Source organism: Agelaius tricolor, unplaced genomic scaffold, assembly GCF_023055355.1.
Source record: "Agelaius tricolor isolate 1412-34295 unplaced genomic scaffold, bAgeTri1.0.p SCAF_19, whole genome shotgun sequence".
NCBI classification, from domain to species: Eukaryota; Metazoa; Chordata; class Aves; order Passeriformes; family Icteridae; genus Agelaius; species Agelaius tricolor.
In genome coordinates this window covers 15555978-15576995 of record NW_027269279.1, presented here as the reverse complement: position 1 = coordinate 15576995, position 21018 = coordinate 15555978, and the positions used below count along the sequence as shown (strand labels likewise).

The following is a 21018-nucleotide window of genomic DNA, read 5'->3' as shown; positions in this document are numbered from 1 at the left end:
CCTGCCAAGTCTTTATCCCTGCAGCCTCCTTCCCTCTTTCCCACCTGAAACCTCTCAGCCCCCAGCTCTTGTGTCTGGCTTGTGCAGAGACACAACCTCATGATGTTCAGCCCCACATAAATTCCTTTTCCATTCCAAATTAAGGACTTCACCTGCATGGATTCTGCCTCTGTCTCCCCCACCTGCACCTCCTTTCACTTCCCAAGTCCTTGAGATGCCTGTGACTTCACAAAATCTGCAGAATGACTGTTTTACAGCTTTCTTCACTCAGCTTTAGCCCTCCAGAATCGCCAGCATTTATCTCACTGCATCATCAACTCTCCACCCATTTCAAATTCAATTGAAAGCACATTTTCTCCCTCGCCTGTGGTTCCTAAATTATATACACAGCTCATTTCAAAATATCAATTCAGAAACTTGGCAAGGTAATTATTAATAACACCTCTGTTCCTCTCTGGAGGAGAAATAATATTAGAAAAATGTGAAATGTGTACACAGTTGTCATTCTCACTCTCCTCTTTTGCCAAACATTCTGTTCTTTACAGGAAATAAAAACAACCCTATACCCAGTATTAAGTGGCTGAGGCAGTGTAATTAGCATGGAATCATGGAACTGGGACAGTATTCCTTGAAATGTCCCAAAACCTGGGGTGACACAGATGCCAGTCTGTCATGAATTAGTGCTTGGCTGCAAGGGGTCAGCAGCTTGAGGAGCCATGCACACCAAGAGCTGGAGCCCAGCAGCTCCTTCAGTCACTTGTGTGGAGCTCATCATGGCAAACGGCTTCAGCTCTAATGACATTATTCATTATTTGATTCCAAGATTTCACATGGGCTTCCCATGGACCCAGAGCTGCTGGGAAGCACTGAGCTGTGGTGTGGCCTGCAAACACCAGGCACAGAATCATGGAATGGTTTGGGTTGGAAAGGACCTTAAAGTTCCTCCCATCCCATCCCATCCCATCCCATCCCATCCCATCCCATCCCATCCCATCCCATCCCATCCCATCCCACCCCTGCCATGGCAGGGACACCTCCCACTGTCCCAGGCTGCTCCAAGCCCCATCCAGCCTGGCCTTGGGCACTGCCAGGGATCCAGGGGCAGCCACAGCTGCTCTGGCACCCTGTGCTGGGGTCTCCCCACCCTCACAGCCTGGAATTCTTTCCCAATATCCCATCTATCCCTACCCTCTGGCAGGGGGAAGCCATTCCCTGTGTCCTGTCCATCCATGCCCTGGTCCAAAGTCCCTCTCCAGCTCTCTTGTAAGCCTGGTTTGCATACAGGAGTTAAGTACCTGTTTTTTTCTTTCTAAGTTTTTATTTTCTACCTGTACCTATAAAACATACAGTAACATCCTGAAGACTTTTTCATTGCCCATAGTGCCACAGGATGTGCAGAGAAGAAGCTGCAGGGTCTCTCCTGAAGCAAACCTAGTATATGGGTGCTGTGTACATTGGGAGCTGAGCTCAGTGATCCAGGTGTTCCCCTTATCCCATGTACCCACACCATCCCAACAGGAACCAGGATTGTGCTTCCCTAATTGTGGGGAAAGAAGGCAAAAAGAAAAGAAGTCCTTTGGAGGATGAGGGGGAAATAGAAAGATGGGGTGCCTCTAACTCCTGTGGTGGAGGGACAAATTGAGGGGTTCCCAAGGAAGGGAGGACATGAGATGTCCTCAAGGGATGTGTTTATGCAAGAAGGGAAGTTGTGCTTTCAGCCTTGAAAGACAAGGAAGACTCAGCTCACAATCACTTTGTTTGAGGGGAGGATCATGTGTAAAAAGGCCATAGAGGTAGCCAGCGGCTTTTAATTCTGAAGACTTGTCCTGGAATTGTGAGACCAGTCCTTTTTAGTGGCATTTAAAGACCTGTAGGAAAGAAGTGTTCACACAGACAAGAGCCAGCTTATTGCTCACCTTACCCAGTAGTGTCAGTGGCTCTGGCTATCATGGGCCCAACAGCTCCTTCCTGGCACCTCAGCCTCTCAGGTGCTGAGGATCCACCTCAAGTGAACATGGCACAAAAAGATAAATAAGTAAAAATAAATAATAAATAAAGAGTTATAAACTGAATGTCTTGTATCAGCAAGAGCTTGGGAGGAGAAAGTCTGGTGACAGTGAGAGCCATTGGCTCTGTGCTATGACAGCCAGTTCTTGTCTGGCAGATATATCCTTGCTTCCTCTCCCTGCATCCTGGAATCCTGTCTCCCAATTACAGCTCTCTGCCTCTGCCCCAGGCACCTCGCTCCCACGGAGCTGTGGGGTATTTAGATAGTACTTCTCAAGTGTTTAAAGTGCAAGGGTTTAAAGATAATCCAGTATTGTTTAGAAGTTGGCCAGATTCTGTGTTCTCTGGCTGAGGAGGGGATAAGCTTCCACTTGAATGGAGTGAAAGTAAAAGCTGTCCTGCTGAGAGACCCCAAAAGTGAAGACATGGAACCAGCTAGGGGAAGGGAAAGGCCTGGGCAGACAGTGAAGTCAATGAACCTCCAGAACCTACTTCAGAACCTTTGAGATTCACCTCAGAACCTCTGCAGATCAGTCAATGCTCCACAGCCTTTCCTGGGGCTGCCCAAGCTGGTGGGCTGGCACTGGACCTCAGCTGAGCCAAGGCACTGGTTTCACCCACACCACCACATCCACAAAGCTGTCAGGTCCTGTGGGCCATTAGCATTACTCCTCACATTCCCTTTTCCATGGGCTTCCTGCAGCCCCACTGCACTTTCCCCACTCCCAGTCCCCCTCACTGCTCATGGCTGAGTGTGCATTGTGCAGTGTGACACTGGCTCCTGCAGTACCCCCAGGAGTCCTCCTGGGTGATCCACCACCTCCCGCGGGGGCCAGGGCTCTACCCTGCCACACATCTGTGAGCTGGCTCGGTGCTGATTTCACCTTCTGGGCTGAGCCTTCAGTGGCAGGTGGCAGAGAGCACCTGCAGAACCCACAGCCCTCTTTTTGGGAAAAAGAAACTTGCTGCATGACACTTCTGCTAAATCATTTGTTCCTAAAAGCCATGTTCGCCCTGCCTCTTCCTTGGTGGGGCCAGCCCTGGATTTTGGAAAGCACTGCATTAACCTACTTCATGCAGATTGCCTGATCCCTGTTCATGTACTACTCATGGAAGGCAGTCAGATTACACACAGCAGTACTAAGCATGAAGAAGACTTGTGAAACTGGAGCTTCTCCTAAAATATCAGTGCAGCCCTTTTGGATTAGAGGTCCTACCCTGAGATGTCCTGAATCTGGAAAAATGTCCAGAAACTCAAAGTTCGATGTCCCATCACATGGGTTTGATGCCACCTCGTGGTAGTTCCATGTCCTGATTTGCAAGGCAAGGGTTTCACTCGTGGGATGTTTCCCAAGCAGCTTCCTTCCAAGAGGGAAACAGGAGAAAGGATGAAGATAGACTGATGTTCAGCTCTTCACTGCTGATTTACAGCTCCACAGCACTGTTAATAAATGTTAGCATGATTGTAAAACAGAGGGATTGCACATTATTCTGTAAGGATATGGATGTGCCACCATAGAATATGCTGAGATGTCCTGACATGAAACTTTAGTCATAGTTGCCTCATCATCCTGGGACCCAAGACAAACGCTTCTACTGAATTCACAATTAGATTTTCAAATTTGGAGGAGCTCTTTCCTCCCTTGAAGAGCAACTTCCCTCTCCAGCCCAGTTGTCATTACATTGTGCTAAGGGTCTAATAAAGAGCTGAATTATCTCACCCTTTAAAAAGGAGAACAGAAATTACTGGGACTGGTACAAATATTTCAACCGAGAATTGGCTCTTTCAGAAGAAAATTGTTCCTCCTCCCCTCTCACCACTCTAGCAGAGAGTGATTTGCCAGGTGCATTCATGGAGCTTTTGAGCCTTTCATGCAGCAAACGGCCCAGACTGCTTTTGTTTGCCCTCTGATCTGCAGGAAAGACCACTTTACAACTGCCAGAACACATTCTTGGGCCGTTCTAATATAAAACTCTCATGTTCATTGATTGAGTAATCACAGACCATGTACAAATTGTAGTGAAATGACTCCCTGTTCCTCACTTTTCCCCCAAGCCTCAGGCACCCTCATATCCATGACAGCATCATGTCAGGCCGTGCAGAGGTGCTGGATCCTGAAGGCAGCATAGCTGGGACATAGCTGCAGCTGAGCTAATTACTGTTAGGTTTCAGCTTGGCTGATTAACTTCTATGTAGCCCTATAATAGCACAGGCATTTTGTTTTCAATTCTGGAACTATCTTGGACAGTGTTAATCTGGGGAAAAAGCCTCTGCAAATCACGCAGCTCTGCGGTAGTGAGACAAATGTAATTTCACTGTCTATATAAATGAAATTACTTTTTTGCAATGGTGTGTAACGCAATCTCCAGTGTTCAGGTGCTTGTCTGCATCTTTTTCACCAGACTGAACACTCCAAATGTCTAAACACAGCTGTTTGTTAAACTGTTCACTATCTGAAGAGTTTAGAGGGACTGTTACATTGATCTTTGTTTATATCACTCTCAAAAACCTATTTGACTGAAATTCTTCATTTTCGCTCTTTCCTTAAAATCTGCACATTTGAATCTGATCACAGTATACAAATTGAGTGGAAAAATAGGAGAGATTTTCACACATGCCCATCTGAAGAGGCTTTAAAAGCTGAAGTGGCAGAGGCAGCAAGTGAGCAATGATCTGTGTAGCAATGATCCTCTTGGACTTGTGAAAGTGGGAGCTGATATTTCCTGGCTAAGAGATATTTTCAACAAATTTTCAGTTTTCCTAGGAGAATGTTGATGTTGAATGTCTTGCTTAGGTGCCATGGTCTCAAGCCCTTGGATTTCTTCAGAAGAGGGATCAACACCTTGAGTGAAATGAGCTGGTAACAACAACTCTTGTCCCCAGAGAATCCTAGGTTTGGCAGAAACACGAGTGTTACACATGTGTTGAGTTTTGCTTAAATCACAGCAATAAAGGCAAGCAAAATGCCTTTGTTGTATTCACCTTCATTTCCAGAGCCAGCAGAAGAGCAGGAAGTGAGGAGCCATTTGGATTGAGGAGAAACACAACCCTCTGCAGGCTATTCAGTGGAGGAAAAGGCATATATGGGAAATCATAGAATTCCAGAATGGTTTGGGTTGAATGGACCTTAAAGCTCATCCCATTCCATGGGCAGGGACACCTTCCACTATCCCAGGTGGCTCCAAGATCTCTCCAACCTGGCCTTGGACACTTCCAGGGATGGGGCAGCCACAGCTGTTCTGGGCAATCTAGGCCAGGGCGTAGCACCCTCCCAGGCAACGATGTGATAAGAACAGGGATAGGATAAGGCTTAAGAATGGCTTAAGGCCATTCCCCGTTGTGAAAAGTCCCTCCCTAAACTGATCTGAAATCCAGCTCAAGACTTGGCAATACAGAATAAAACGTGCTTCTCTCCTCTGTAGTGACTGACTCTGATGTGCAGTGGCTTCCCAAGTGGTGCAGGTGTGTTTAGGATGGTGTATCCCACCAAGCATCCAGCTGCCTGGTGCTGAAGGTGCAGGTCCCAGTCCCAGTCCTGTCCTGCCTGTCACCTCTGGGCTGAGCCTGTGTTTGTAACCCACAGGCTCAGCAAAGTCAGATGGCCGTGTTCAGGTAACACAAGTCCCACTTCACACCAGTCAGCCTCTGCTCTGGTTTGTCTGTTAGTGATAAAAACACCTGGATGTCCTGCCATCCTACTTGGGAAAGAACAAATCAGGCCAAGGTGTGCTGCTGCTGAGAATCTCACCTCCCACCTCTCAGTGCCCACCCAGGTTTTGGTTATACCTGTCCCTCAAATATAACCCTCTCCATGCCTTCCTTTTCTGTTGCCATGTTTGGGAAGGATGGGATTTACCTGAGGGGACTCTGCACTGCAGATTACCCAAGGAGCATCTCTTGCTGGGATCTGAGCTCTCCGTAGGCAGCTGATTATTCATGTTTTGTTTGCTGGCTCAATTTATTTTTAGTTGACAGAAACAGCTGTGAGGGGGAGAAAAAATGAGGAACAGAAGCTGACAGCATGATTAACTTTTTAACTCAAATTGCTTCTCAATTAAAAGAATCTAAATATTCCCTGTGCTCCTGGTGCCACTTTTCCATGTTGGCAGCTGCTGTGCTCACAGGAACATGACACAGTTTCGCAGATGGAGGTGGAGGTGGGGCTGTACAGGAGAAGGACTGTCCACAGCTGCTCCTCCCTCTGGGGTCACCTCACCAGAGGGACTGGGGACAATGCACGAGGTGAAATGCCCAGCATGGCCAGCGCTGTGCGGTGGGCTCAGAGAAGCTATCAGGCTACTCAAGCTCAGCCTCCCCAACCATAAAATGAGATCTCTAGTGAGATTTCAAAGCTATTCCAACCCCTTGCAGGTGGAAGGGTGCGGGTGCAGAGAAGCATCCAGAAGTTCGTGTTCTAGCAATGAGAAGCGCTTGTAAAACCCTCAAACAAATCTCATACACGCTAGCAGGAAGACACCTCAGCTCTGCTGGGATTGATGTTTAGTCACAGTACAACACTGGGAAACTTTCCAGCCACCAGTAATTGGGGTGCAGTCATTTCCTGTCCTACAAAACAAGAGCTCCTCTTCTCACTGCTTTTAAGTCTTCTGAATTTTAAGATTCACAAGAGTCTTCAGCTGAGCGAATTCAATATCTGCTTTTTCCTACATTGCTTTGTCTGCCTGCCAGCCTTTTCAATACACCTCCTTATCCCACTCTGCCCTTTGCCTTATGAGGTTTAGGGCTTTGCTCTGAATCCTGTACTCAGGTTTGAACTTTGACTCCCAATTGTTTGCCTAATTCCCCCTCACCCCCACACAAGGGCAGGAACAGGGGTGTGCTGGGGAGAGATGGGGCAAGGTTGCAGCTCAGGACATCAGAAACAGACTCTGTCCAGGAAGCCCCTGGCTCCTTCCCCCGGCAGGAATCACAGAATGGTTCAGGCTGGAAAAGACCACAGTGGATCAAATGGTCCCACTTCCCTGCTCAAGCAGGGTTCCATGACACAGGACTGTGGCCAGGTGGGTTTTGATTATCTCCCACTGAGGGAGAGTCCACAGTCTCTCTGGGAAGTCTCTTCAGTGCTCAGTCACATTCACAGAAAAGTTCTTTCTCATGTTCAGGTGGAGTATCCCGTATTTAGTTTTTGCCCATTGCCTCTTGTGCTGGACCCCACAGAACAGAGACTGGTCTTATGCTCTGACCTCTCCCTGCAGACACTGACAGATATAGACAAGGGCCACTCTCAGCTGTGTGTCCTCTTGAGGCCAAACAGCCCCAGCTCCCTCAGCTTTTCCTTGTCAGGGCGGTGCTCCAGTCCCTTCATCACCTTCCCTCTGTGGACCTGCTGCAGCGGGTCCAGAGGAAGCAACGGAGATGCTGCAAGAGCAGGAACCCTCTTGCTCTGGAGCCAGGCTGGGAGAGCTGGGAGAGCTCAGCCTGGAGAAGAGAAGGCTCTAGGGAGACCATAGAGCCCCTTCCAGTATTTAAACAGCCTTCAAGAGAAGTGGAGAGGGACTTGGGACACAGGCCTGGAAAGAGAGAAGGATGGCTTCACTCTGATAGGGTTAGCTTATTAGGAAGAAATTCTTGGCTGTCAGGGAGGTGAGTCCTGGCATAGGTTGCCCAGAGAAGCTGTGGCCACCCCACCTCTCCAAGTGTTCAAGTCCAGGTTGGACAGGGGTTGGAACAACCTGGGATAGTGGAAGGCATTGCTACTCATGGCAGGGGATGGAACCAGATGGTCTTTCAGGTCCTTTCAGGTCCCCAGAATTCTATGATTCTATACCCACTCCAGGAGCTTCATGCCCATCCTGTCCTGAGGAGCCAAAACTGGAACACAGCATTCCAGATGAGCCTCACCAGTGCTGAAGAGATGGGCAGGACCCTGTCTCTGACCTGCTGGCAATGCCCTTCCCACCCCACGATCCCCCACCCTGGCCCCAGGAAACAGGGCTGGTCAAGGACCCTGTTGTGACCCCCACAGCCTTCTCTGCGGAGCTGCTGTCCAGCAGGTCACCCCCAGCCCAGGCTGGGGCATGCAACAACCTCCCCCATGCTTTAGCTCCAGCATGGATAACCTCAATGAATGTTCAAGGTGGAGATCATCAGGCAGCAATAAGCCCCCACTGCTCCCCTCAAAAGCTCCCTTGGTCAGGCAGCCTCGGCTAAGCAAAGGTGACTGTGAGCGACAAAGCAGCAGCAGGGATGGCTGCTGCCGGCTGGAGCCGAGAGAGGAGAAGAAAATTCTGGCCCCTCGGAGACCCGGGACAGCCGCTGTGCCCCACACCCGCCGCCGGCCGAGGATAACGGGACCGCGGAAACATGGCGGCCACGCCGTGAGGGGAAGCGCTGCGTCCCCGCTTCACTGAACCGCCCCGCACGGCAGGGGGCGCCGTGCCCACGCGCATGCGCCGCTGCGCTACAGGTTTGAACCGCCAACTGCCCCAATTCGAATTCGCATCCTCGCCGACCAATCACAGCGCGAGGGGCGGTACGGCTCCGCCCCCATAGGCATCCTGGCCAATGACAGAGCCTGCTGTGTTTAAAACAAGTGCGCGCGGGCGGTGGGCGGGGCGGAGGCGCGGCGGGCGGGCCTGGCGGGCGGGGCTCCCGCCGCTCCCGGCGCTCACTGGGCGCGCCCGCGCTGCGAGCGGGGCGTGTCAGCGCCGTGCTGCCCGCCCGCCCCCGGCACTCCGGTCCCTCCTACGGCCGTGCCGCTCTCTCGGAGCCGGGCAAGGCGCTCTGTCCGTCCGCGCAATCCCCGCGGGCGCGCCGCGATGAAGGCGGGCGGTGAGTGTGGATCTGCCCGCGGACTCCGCGGGTGCTGCTGTTTGCCGGGTCCTCCTGCTCTGAGGGGCGGCTCCAAAGCGGGCTCTGCCTGCCGGGCGCCTCCTCAGGAGGTCTGAGGGCGGGGGATAACGGGATACCTTGAGGCCGGGCTGAGGGACCGCCGGGACCGGCAGCGGGTGAGGGGCCGGGCCGACGGCTGCGCGCCCAAATTCAAACGCGGCGGGGGCGGTGCGGCCCGGCCCGGCCCGGCCCGGCGGGGCTCGGGACCGGCTCTGTCCGTGCAGTGCTCCCCGCCGGGGCCGTGCCTCAGCCGTTCTGTGACCCCGGGGTCCGTGGCTGTGCCTGGCGGTTGTGCCTGAGCGCTCCTGGCCTCAAAGCCAAGGGGTCAGGATGTGCATTGCGCGTGGGAAAAGCCTCTCGGGCGTCTGTGAGTTTGCAGGGTGAGCAGGACTGTGCAGGAAACTCCATTCAAAAGTAAGAGAAAGTGTTTTTTTACTCTAAGGGTGGCTGAGCGATGGTGCTTGATTGCCCAGAGCGATTGTGGGATCCACATCCTTGGAGTTGTTCAAACCCACCTGGATGTGGTCCTGCCCCGCTTGGCCGGACGGTTGAAGTGGGTGACCCCCAGAGTTCTCTTGCAGCCTAAACCACTCTGGTTTTGTGAAGCAACACATTGGAAATGAACCTGTGCCATTTCCTGTCTGTAGAAATGGAGTTTTCACTGAGTTGCTCGTGTACCCCCTGGTCGCTATTTGGATGCTCCTATAGGCTGAACTGGCATCCCAGTTTGGGTGTCCATTTCATTTTCATGGCGATAATACTGCTGAGGATAGTACATTTTGTGTACATAAATATGTGTGTGTGTGTGTGTGTGTGTATAAATATTGCCTTGAAATAATACTCCAGAAGATATAGGCAATGTATGTTCCATTAGCATTCCTAGCAGCAACTGCTTGGAAAGATAGGCTTGAGTAGGTTTGTTTGTCTTCTTAATATCTCTGGTTGTGTTCCAGGGACTGCTGTCAGTTGAGAAGGAAAAGTTGAGGCTTGGGGGAGGTAGATGAAGTGACAGTAGTGACAGTTAAACTATTTGTTACTACTGAACAGGGACAGCTGAACTGTTTGTCACTACTAAACATGGTCACAGGAGTCAGGGCTCAGAGGGGCTCTTGTTGAAGAGTACTTGAGCTTGAGCCACCCCTACTGAGTCTCTTGGCTTCATTAACCAATTTAAACAAGGCTTTTCTGCTCTGTGGTTTAGTCTTGTGGCAATATGAGGCATGAGATGTATATGCCTGGTTAATGTGTTTGCAGTGTCCTGTGCTGCAGTGAAGAGGTGCTCAAGTGAACACCTGTGTATGTGTGTATGACTGTGTAGTACCTTTTTTCCTTATGCTGTTCCATCACTAACTGAGGTGTCCTGTGTTTTTCTTTTCCAGTGGTTCACTGTAGGTGTTCCAGATGTTATTCTTTCCCTTCGAAGCGAAGGATAATAAAACGGCCTCGAGTCCTGACGTTCTTGAACCTCCCCGAGGATGTTCTGTTTCACATCCTGAAGGGCCTCCCTGCTGCAGACATCCTCTCAGTCAGAGCTGTAAGTGCTGCAGCTTCCCCTGTGCCAGGCTCAGGGCTCAGCTCTGCCTCCAGGAGCCTGGACTGCACACAGAACAGGCTTCTCATGTCACAGAACCTGAAGTAACCCAAAGAGTGCCTGCAGGGTTGAGATTTTTGCTATCCTAGGGAAAGTTTCACTTCTCACTGCTCAAGTTACGAGTAGCAGCAGTATTTGACTGCTTTTTGTACCTTTTCTGAGGAAATTGTCCTGCCAGATTACTGTTGGTGAACAAATGGGTTTGGCATCTCTTACTTACTTGGTTATCAGGCAAGCAGCAAGTTAAACATAACTTGTGATCAATTAGTTACTTCTCTAAAATAAGATTGCAAAGACCTGTTTTTCTGTTGGTCCTTTTATTTTGATAATCATTATTCTGTGTTCCCTCCATGCAGGTGCACTCACATCTTAAATACCTTGTGGATAATCATTCCAGTGTTTGGGCACATGCAAGTTTCCAAGACCTGTGGCCATCTCCAAACCATCTGAGGATGTTTGAAAGGTAAGTTTTAAACATCAAAGTTGTCTGGCCTTTTAGAAGATGATGTTTGAAGGAAGATTAACTATTCTAATCAGTCCTCAGTGTAAGTGGGGGACCTGAGTTATACAAAGAGGGGAAATACTTGCTTTGGCAATGAAAAAAAGGTTGATTTCAGGTCTAAGCTGCTGCTGGTCACTGCTGTCTCTTTAACCAGAGCAGGCCCTATTGCATATACCAAAGTTATTTCTCTTCACAGGCATTAATATTCCAGATTGGAATGTAACACATTCCCTAAAACCTCTTTCTGGTGTTCCCATGTGAATGAACAAGTGAGGTCAGGGGCTCCAGAGAATAATCCTGTTTCTAAGTCTAAGTTGGCTTGGTCCCTTCTTGTGCAAACCAGTGTATTGAAAAACAGGTGAATTTCAGTAACAAAGTTTGAAAGGGTAACAATAAATCTGCTTCAAAAAGATGGGGAACATCTTTTTATCCATCTGATTTGAAGGGGATCCATTGGTATCAGAGATTTCTTTAACACGTTTAAATGCCATGATAATGGTTTTGCTTCTGAGTGTCACTTCTTTTTGAGGCAGACCAGTATGTGCACATCACTTTGAGAGGGAGGAGCACAAGGGCTTGATGTTTTGATGCATGTCCTTGAGGGCACAAGGACCAAACTGTGGATTCTGGTGCTAGGAAGGATTTTAACCTCCAGTGCCTTCTCTGTTTGCCCTTCAGGGCTGCTGAAAGTGGTAACTTTGAAGCTGCTGTGAAGCTGAGCTTGGCGTACCTGTACAACGAAGGCTGTAAGTGTGGGAGCTTGTCCTGGGGCTTTGGGGAACGTGGCATGAGGAAGTTTTACACTGCTCTGCTTAGGCACTGGCCACAAAGCTGCCACTGGGAATTCAGGGTTAGGAGTTATCCTCTGCAAATTTGTGATGAAACTCCGCTACTTTGGTAGCGGGATAAATGTATCAAAGGAGCCTGACAAGTGACAGGAGGAGCCTCCTGACACAGGGTCCTGGCAAGGCAGTTGGTATTTGCAGTATGAACCCCCCAACTTATGTTATGTGTTCCTAAAGCCTGACTGTAGTTAAGATTTTTCTTCTTTAGCAACCTCCATAATTTCTAAGGCTCTAAATGACAGAAACAGTTCAACCTTTTCCTGTTTGTTTCCTCATGTCTATCTTGGCCTGACTGAATGCCAAGCAGGCATTGTGAACAAACTCCACTTGATTTCTGGCTTTCTCTCTGGTTCAGTGTCCATCACGGGCCACGGGCGTGCAGAAGTGAACGGAATAAAGGCATCTCACTACTTCAGCTTGGCCGAGCACCTGAATGTGTGTGCAGTTCCCTTTATCTGGCTGTTCATCCGTCCTCCCTGGTCCTTCTCTGGCAGCTGCTGTAAGGCTGTGGTCTACGAGAGTCTCAAGGCAGAGTGTCAGCTTGACAAGGTCAGGTTTCTCTCTGCCCTTGGCTTTACCCTACGTCAGTAACTGCATCTCGTTATTTTGGAAAGAATACTTTTATTTCCCCGAGGAGCCTCCTGTGCTCTTGTTGCTTCAACAACTGTGGCTCAGTCATTTATTGACTTTATTGCAAAACTGCACATGATAGATCATGAGTGCTGGAGGACTGTACTGTCACTTTGGAGAGGTTCAGTGCTATCTCAGGGATAACAAAACATACAGAAAAGCAAGGGGGAAGAATGACTGAAAGATAAACCAAAACTATAGTCTGAAATTACTAGCAAGAATTGCTGTGGTTTAACAATGCTTTATTTTGATGTTTTCTTCAGGCTCAGAAAGGATCTATTCTCCACAGCTTGGCTAAGGTTTTGAATTTCTTTGAGGTGAGCAGTATTTCTGATGGGTTTGGATTTGGGTTTTTTTCTGGTGATGCTAATGTTATTTACCTTGATTAAAAACATAAATCAGCCAGATGCTCTTTTACTCCTCAAGGGTCCCAGGAGTTTCTGTTCTCATGAGTTTAATTTACTGGTTGTTTAAAGGAACATTATTAACTTACTTTATTGAATTGTACAAATTGTGAAATTAATTTTGGCTTAATCATGGGCTTGCAGTATGTTCAGGTCTCAAAGGAAGCCTTCCAGTTGTAATGCCTTGTAAAACAAAAAATAAAATAAAAAGCCTTCAGTGGCAAGCAAGCCAAAAAGCATTTGTCTGGCTGAGGAAAAGCACTAACTGCTCTCAGAGTCTGCATCTGCAAATGGCAGCACTGAGTGGATGGGGAAGCATTCCTCAGAGGCTGAAGGGCATTCCCAAAGGATGGATTCTGCTCTGTAGCTTTAGCTACAGTGTTCTGTAGCTTCTGAAGTGTTGAGGCATCCACTTGTCTGGACAGAAGGAATACCAATATATGCCTTTTGTTTTTAGGATGAAGGAAAAAAGAAAGAATCCCTTGAAATGCTTGAAGAATCTTCAAAACAGGGTTGTTTAATCAGCTCCTACCTCCTTTGGGAAAACAACAGAAAAGCTGCTGTAAGTAGTCATTTTTTGTCTCCAAACAACTTTTACACTAACTTCTGGATCTCTGTTATGTGCAAGGAACGTCCTCAGAAAGCAATTGCTGTTCCTCAGAGCTTACCTTCTTCATAAACAAGGAGAGTGCTAAGAACTCTCTGAAATGAGCTCTGGTGTCTGCCTGGGTGTGTGAAATGAGGCTATGAGCAGTTGTAGCCAAGGTGCCACAGAAGTTTACTCCCACTCTGCTGAAGGCCTGAGCACTGCTAGCTAGTGATCCCAGGGCTCTGGGGAACAGGAGTGGGAGGCTCCTGCCTTGTCTTTAATAAATCTGCCAAAGCTGTCCCCTTGGAATCCTGAGTGACTGCTCTCATTTCCTGTGAGGCCTGAAAAAAGGTTCTTAAAAACAGTGGTGTCATGATAAGAAACAGACTTGTTGCTGAAATAATAGATGTACCTCCAGGCAGTGTTTCTCTCTGGATACTGGTGCTACAATCCTTCTGTTTGTTGTGTAAAGGCTGTGGGTTTTTACATCTGTTTGTGTTCCTCTCTGTAGATGTCGGATCCTGGCAGATACCTCCAAAGTCTCAGGAAGCTACGAGACTACGCAGCCAAGGGCTGCTGGGAAGCACAGGTAAGACTGAGCTTTCCCAGAGCTGCAGTCTTTATTTGGTCCTTTCTGTGCTGCCATTGCAGGTTTAAATTTCTCTTTTTAGAAGTAGGACCAGCATTGTTGAGTATTGTCTTTATGTGCATGTCTGTATCTACTCTGCAGATTCTCTTCTTTGGGAAATTGCAGCACACTGGTGGTAGAATGGAGTAAAGATGCATCTTTTGATAGACTTAAAAGACTGGCCCCAAATAATCTGTGTGCTCAACATTTAAACCAAACTAAGAACTACTTTCAAGTAGTTTGCCATGTTCAGTATTTTCAGCAGGAAAAATAGAGGACTGTCCTTTGCTTAGTTTGCATTTGGTAAAATAAACATACTTTCTTTTGTGTTCTTTCTACTACAGATAGCTTTAGCCAAAGCTTGTGGGAATGGAAACCAACTAGGATTAGAAGCAAAATCTTCCAGGGAAATGGTTTCTCAAATCTTTCAAGCTTCCCTTCCTATCAGCAAGCAAAGCATCTTCACTGTGCAGAAAGGAATGAATGAAATAATGAGGTAGGAACTTGGATCCAGGAGTGAGGCCTCACAGCAAAAACTATTCCCTATTTCCCTGTATGTCCCTGCAATCCTTCTACAGTTTCTCTAGAGAACCTGTGCCGGAGTCTCATGGCCCACACAGGGAAGCATTTCTTCCCATCTAGCCCTGCCATCTGTCAGTGTGAAGCCATTCTCCCTTGTCCTGTCACTTCAGGCCTTGTCCAAAGTCCCTATTGACTCCCTTTTCCTGAATAAACACTTGCAGCAGTGTCACCCATGTTAGCCTGCCCCTTAATCTTTATGGATGAGCTCTGTACCCTTCCCTAGGCAGACCTTGATACATTCCAGTTGCTCCCTCACGTGGAGGGCAGCTCCACCACTTCCCCTTGCTGGCATTGCTTTCCTAAAAAAGTACATAACCATGCATGGCAGCATTCCCTCCACATGGGTGTCCCAGTGTGGCTCTGTAATGGCAATGGGATCATGGCCCTGTGACCACACACACATCTCCAACTCCTCCTGTTTATTCCCCACCCTGTGTGTGTTGGTGTGCAGGGAGGGGATGGGGCAGGCAGGTTTGCCAGGAGGGCTGCAGGAGGATCCACCACAGCCACAACTGCACTTGAGGGAGTTGGCTCTTCTCTTGGGAGGCATCTCAGGAACACTTGTCACTGCTCTGCTTGCCCTGGCTCATTCTCCAGCTGGATGTCATAGTGTGGGACACCACTTCCCAAGTTCTTCCTTAAGTCTCTCTTCCTGTTCTAGGTATATCCTGGTGGATTGGCTGGTGGAAGTGGCTACCATGAAGGACTTTTCTAGCCTGTGCCTGCACATGACAGTGGGATGTGTGGACCGTTACTTGACGCTGAGACCTGTACCTCGTGCTCGGCTCCAGCTTTTGGGAATAGCCTGCATGGTCATTTGCACACGGTGAGGGTTCTGGCTGCTGAGCAGAGGTGGTCATTATGATCTTCCAAATCCTTTCCTGCAGCTCAAACTTCTTCCCCATTCCTTGCTTGTAATATTGGAAAGGCTCTTTGACTTTCCTCTACTTTGACTGCTGTTTAACTGTTTACATACAAACACAGACTGTGTAAATGAGGCAAAAAAGGTAGTTTCTTGAAGGTTTTTTTCTTATTTAAACACATAAGTTTAAATCCATAGTTGTGGATTGCTCTAAATGCATTCCATCAGCAACTGGAGTCTTTGACACCATATTGGCATGAGAAAGCTGGAAAGGAATAAAAGCAGCAGCGTTCCATAGTTGAGCCTGTGTACACTCAGATGAACTGCATGGTGTGGTGGAAGATTATCCTTGTGTGTTGATTTCTTTAATATCTTGCATCTTAACCTAGGAGAGGCTTCATAGATGAAGAATTAGGATCAGAGAATCACAGACTGGATTGGGTTAGAAGGGGTCTTAAAGATCATCTCATCTCACCCCCTGCCATGGGCAGGAACATCTTCCAGTATCCCAGGATGTTTCCAAGCCCCGTCCAGCCTGGCCTTGGACACTTGCAGGGATCCAGGGGCAGCCATAGTGTCTCTGGGCCTCACCACTCTTACAGCAAAGAATTTTTTCTGTATTAGGAAGAACATTCCAAATTAGGAATGTTCTAGTTGGTGGTTCCATCTTACAGGGGAAATAAAGAGCTGCAATTCTTTGCTGGTCTACCTGGGAAAGTACCTTGTGAAGTTGTTTAACTCTGGTCATTGTGGGTGCAGTTATCTACTATAAGTGCACAAATCCCCTTTCTGCTGGGGCTAACTTAATATTTAACATTACAGTTTCATCAGCAAAGAGATGCTGACAATACGGGAAGCTGTGTGGCTGACAGACAACTCCTACAAATATGAAGAGTTGGTCAGAATGATGGGCGAGATAATTTCTGCCTTAGAAGGAAAGATAAGGGTGAGTTTGGAAAGTGGATGGAATATTTCCCTGCCCTTGGGTTGCTGTTCAAGTCAGGCTGTAGCAGTTCCTATCTCATGAGTCGGGGGTTTAAGTCAGAGTTCTCAATCAACTGTGGAACCTGTGCATGTCTCAGAGCATGCAGATACAGAACCCTCTGCCTTCTGTAGAGATTAAAACTTCAGTTTTAAGAGGCCATTTATTCTATCACTGGAGAATGCATCAATGTCAATGTAATAGTTAAACAGAAAAGCCCCAAACAAACAAAATCCAGCACCTGGAAACAGCTGTTCAAAAGACTTTGTGCTGGTCTTGTATTTCCAACCTCTGTTCTCCTTTCTGCACTAGATACCCACCATTCTGGACTACAAAGAAGTTCTGTCAAGCATTGTCTCGCTGGAGAGAAGAACTCTTCACCTTTACAGCTTCATCTGTGAGCTGTCCCTCCTGAACACAAGCCTCAGTGTGTATTCCCCAGCCCGGCTGGCTGCTGCTGCACTGCTGCTGGCCAAGATCCTGCATGGGCAAGGTAACCTGTCCTACCTCCAGCACAGGCTGCCAGACTGCCTTCTCTTTCTAGGGAGATTTTTTGGAGGTTTTTGGGTGTTAGTTTGTCTTTAGGCAAGATGTCCCAATCACTTGGCTGGAGGATGTGGACAGAGGGGTGGAGAAGAAGAGGACAGATATAAGAAGTCAGAATGAAGAGCTGAGTTCAGCCTGTTTGGCTGTATTGGGCAACCCAGGTGATTAGAGGGCTGGAACAGCTCTGCTATGAGGAAATAGCTCTGCTATTGGGATTGTTCAGCCTGGAGAAGAAAAGCTTCAGGGTGACCTAATTGTGGCCTTCTAGTACCTGAATGGAGCTGACAGGAGACATGGACAAGAGTCCATTTACAAGGGCCTAGAGAGACAGGACAAGAGGAAATGGCTTCCCACTGCTAGAGGACTGGGTTAGATGGGATATTGGGAAGGAATTGTTTCCTGTGAGAGTGGTGAGGCCCTGGCACAGGGTGCCCAGAGCAGCTGTGGCTGCCCCTGGATCCCTGGAAGTGTCCACAGCCAGGTCAGACAAGGTTTGGAGCAAGCTGGGATAGTGGAAGGTGTCCCTGCCCATGGCAGGGAGTGGAATGAGATGGGCTTTGAAGTCCCTTCTAACCCAAACAATTCCATGACTCTGATTCTATTTTACCTCTTTATAGCGGTGATGAACTAGAGCGTTAGCATCAGACTATGCAGGCTTTGTATTATAAGATTTCTGTCGTTAGGTCTAACATCAGTTTGGCAGATAAACCTATCCTTAAAGCCAGCTGTGAACTTGAACAAACTATGGACAGATATAAGCTTGCAAATATCACGATCCTTAACCTATTAAAGAAAATAAGCTGACTCACTACTGAACTAATACACTTCATTAATATGTAATTCAAGATATGAATATGTACTCTCTTCTCCAGCACACTCCTGGACCAGCCAGCTGTCTGAATGCACTGGTTTCTCTCAAGAAGACCTCTTGCCCTGCGTGCTGAGCCTCCACCAAAAGTGGTAATGGTTTTGGGATTCTTTGAAGGGACACGAGTACTTGGATTGCAGCTCTGGCAAATGTGCTGCACCTGTATGGTCAGCCCTTCCCAGTGAAGGAAGGGGCTTTGGTTAGCTGCCTTGCTCCCCTGCCACAAGGCACTAAGGTCCAGTTCAGGGACAGCTGTTCTATTTCTGCCAGCTGGTCTGGCCCTGGGTCACAGAAAACAGGGACAGAAAAGGAATTAGATGCTCACATGCTTAGAAGCCACCAGGTGTCCTGATGAAGCTGCTGAAACACCAACTCCCTTAGCACAGCACTGAGCAACAGAGGAAAATTATCTAACTTGGCAGGTTTTCTTAATACTGTTTCATAGAATCCATTGTAAGATAGGGGTTTCAATCTTTCTTTCCAGCTTCCATGATGATGTCCCAAAGGATTACAGGCAGGTGTCCCTCATGGCAGTAAAACAGCGATTTGAAGATGAGCGCTATGAAGAAATTGGCAAAGAACAGGTGGGTGAGCTGTGGCTGCATCTGCTGCTGACACCCAGAGCAGAGATGCTGTCCCATGGCAGGCTGTGTGAATAAAGTGAGAATTTAAAAATTGAGTTGCAGGGACTCTTAACTGATGTTTGAGTGCCTGTGGGAAGAACTCACTGGGATAGATTTCTCCTAGAAAATAAATAATGTCCTTCTGGCTATTAAGTTCTCGTAAGAATCTCATGGTCTAATTCTTACAGGTGCTTTGACTTTTAAAAATCTATTTATTTAATATTTTAGGTTATGAGTTACAGCCAGCTCTGCTCATTGTTGGGTGTGAAACAGAAGGACCCAGAGCCCAGTCCCTTGCACAGGAACGTAGTGGAAATTCAGACTTTCCTCAGCTCTCCCTCTGGAAAGAGAGCTAAAAGGTGAGTATAACTCATGGCTGTCAGCAGCTCTGAAGATCAGCCAGAGCCTTTCCTCTTCTCTGGTACCCTGAGGTTTCATTCCTAAATACAATCCATTTTTCTGTCACCATCTTGACATACCTATTAAAAGAGCTGGAAAAGACTTGGATTTTGACATATGATTTCTGGGGTGTTTTGCTACAGGAGGAGGGAAGACAGCATTCAGGATGACAGAGGTAGCTTTGTGACTACACCCACAGCAGAGCTGTCCTCCCAGGAAGAAAGTCTGCTGGACAACTTCCTTGACTGGAGTTTAGATTCCTGCTCTGGTTATGAAGGTGATCAGGAAAGTGAAGGCGAGCGAGAAGGAGATGGTGAGCAGTTTATTCTTATAAAAAGCAGCCAAGAGGATTAAACCTGTCTTTTCATTTTTGCTTAAAACTGTTTCTCAGGCACCAGATGCCTAAACTTTCAGCTGAAGACCAGGTGGAAAAACTCTTCCCCTTCCCCCGTGGTTATAATTGTTAAACTCTCTCAGAGGTATCTTATCTGTTCTTTCTCTGCACTGCTTCAGAACATGATGAGGGGTTTTGTATTTGCTCAGCGTTTCAGAGTCAGGCTCTTTGCAGTGCACCAAATGTGATGAATGAGCCACTGTCTTAGAAACACTAATTAGCTGTTGGGTTTTGCTGACCCTGGGCCTGGCTGCTCATTTTCTAACAGCTCTTAGTACCTGTTCAAATGGTCTGAGGGAAGAAAAGATGCTGTGTGAATAGAGGGTGGACTTAGTGGCCTGCCCTCCAGGTGTAAGCAGACAGAAGGCTGACTCTTGCTTGGCTTTTTTTTTTGCTTGACTCTGTGCTGAGTGCCTGCTTGGTTCTGGATGGGGGCAAACTAAGGTTTCTCTTTTCCCATCCTGCAGTGACCAGCCCCAGTGGGATCCTGGATGTGACAGTGCTGTACCTGGACCCTGCAGAGCACTGTGGCCAGGACTCCAGTGATGAGGACAGCCTGCCCGGGGAATGGGATGGCTCTGGGGCACCCCACAGGGAGGGGGAGCTGCCAGGGGCATATCTCACCCCAAGGAATCCCAACCCAGAGGGGAGCTCGGGCTACTCCTCTGTCAACACTGCCAGTCCTACATCTTCTGTTGAAGGCAGCCCTGGAGCTCCTCCCAAACCTACCTCAGCACTGCCCCACGGCAATTCCATGAACAAGGAGCCGTGCCAGCCCCATTACCTGCACAGGAGGCAAGTCAAGAGAAAAAACATGGCAGAACACACTGAAGAAAGGCTGAACTTGGCCTTCTTAAGCCTCTGATTTCTTCATGCTTTTAACTTTACTGGGATTTCTAGAAACTGTATTTCTGTTGCAGTCATACAGGGATGATAGTGAATAATTGTAAATACCTCCAAAATACCTTCCCTTCAACCTTGTCTATCTTGTACAGCTGGGCTATTTCCTCCATTCACAGCTGCCTTTTCATGTATCCCCTATTGCCTGATCCTCTGCTAAGGTTCTGCTCTCTCTATGAAATTCATAGCCCAGTTTTATCATCCCTCTTAGTGATAGAAAAGAACTGTCCTGTCCCTTGCTTTCTCTGAGGCCTGGCACTATGAATGAAATGAATTGACATTGGTTCTCAAGTTTCTGAATGTAACACTATGCTTGAATCTTCCACTTGAAAGACCTATTTTGAGGTTGTGCTGCCTTTTTACTCTGTCCAGGTCTCCTTCAGCTCCCCTCTTCTTGTCTATGGCATTTGCTGCACTGACACAAGGTTTTTATTGAAAAACCCCAGAGGTAAATGAAGGCTCACTGCAGGTCTGAGCTGCTCTCTCACCTACCTCTCACATGGTTTAAACTCCATTTGCCTCTCCTCTTGTTGCCATGTTTTCTTCACCTGAAAAATCCTTCTGTGCCTTAACACATAGGAATTGGAATACTAAGGTACAAGACTTCAAAAAGATGTCACTGAAGCTAACACTGGAACTGGACTCCAGGACTGCCAATTTACTGTGGCATTGGCAACAGTTCAGCTACACACAGTGTAGTGAGTGTTTATTGACTGGTTTTTTATAAAATTGTTTTGTTAGTAGAGATGGATCCTGGTCTTCTTTCCCCTCATTCCCTGGGCCGAGGCCTGGAGAACTGCTGGGATGAGGTCA

The 21018-nt window shown here is 47.9% G+C and overlaps 1 protein-coding gene across 1 annotated transcript; it reads left to right on the top strand.

Annotated features, from left to right (window-relative positions):
* The first annotated feature begins 8661 nt into the window (after positions 1-8661).
* Positions 8662-20948, top strand: CCNF (cyclin F). The gene is made up of 17 exons (XM_071444556.1): positions 8662-8800; positions 10240-10394; positions 10808-10914; positions 11632-11699; positions 12154-12347; positions 12692-12745; positions 13290-13394; positions 13933-14010; positions 14394-14545; positions 15293-15457; positions 16316-16439; positions 16788-16968; positions 17894-17981; positions 18374-18473; positions 18741-18871; positions 19055-19224; positions 19773-20948. Exons 1-17 carry the CDS (start codon positions 8788-8790, stop codon positions 20168-20170), a joined length of 2283 nt encoding a protein of 760 aa, XP_071300657.1. The 5' UTR covers positions 8662-8787; the 3' UTR covers positions 20171-20948.
* Positions 20949-21018: the final 70 nt, after the last annotated feature.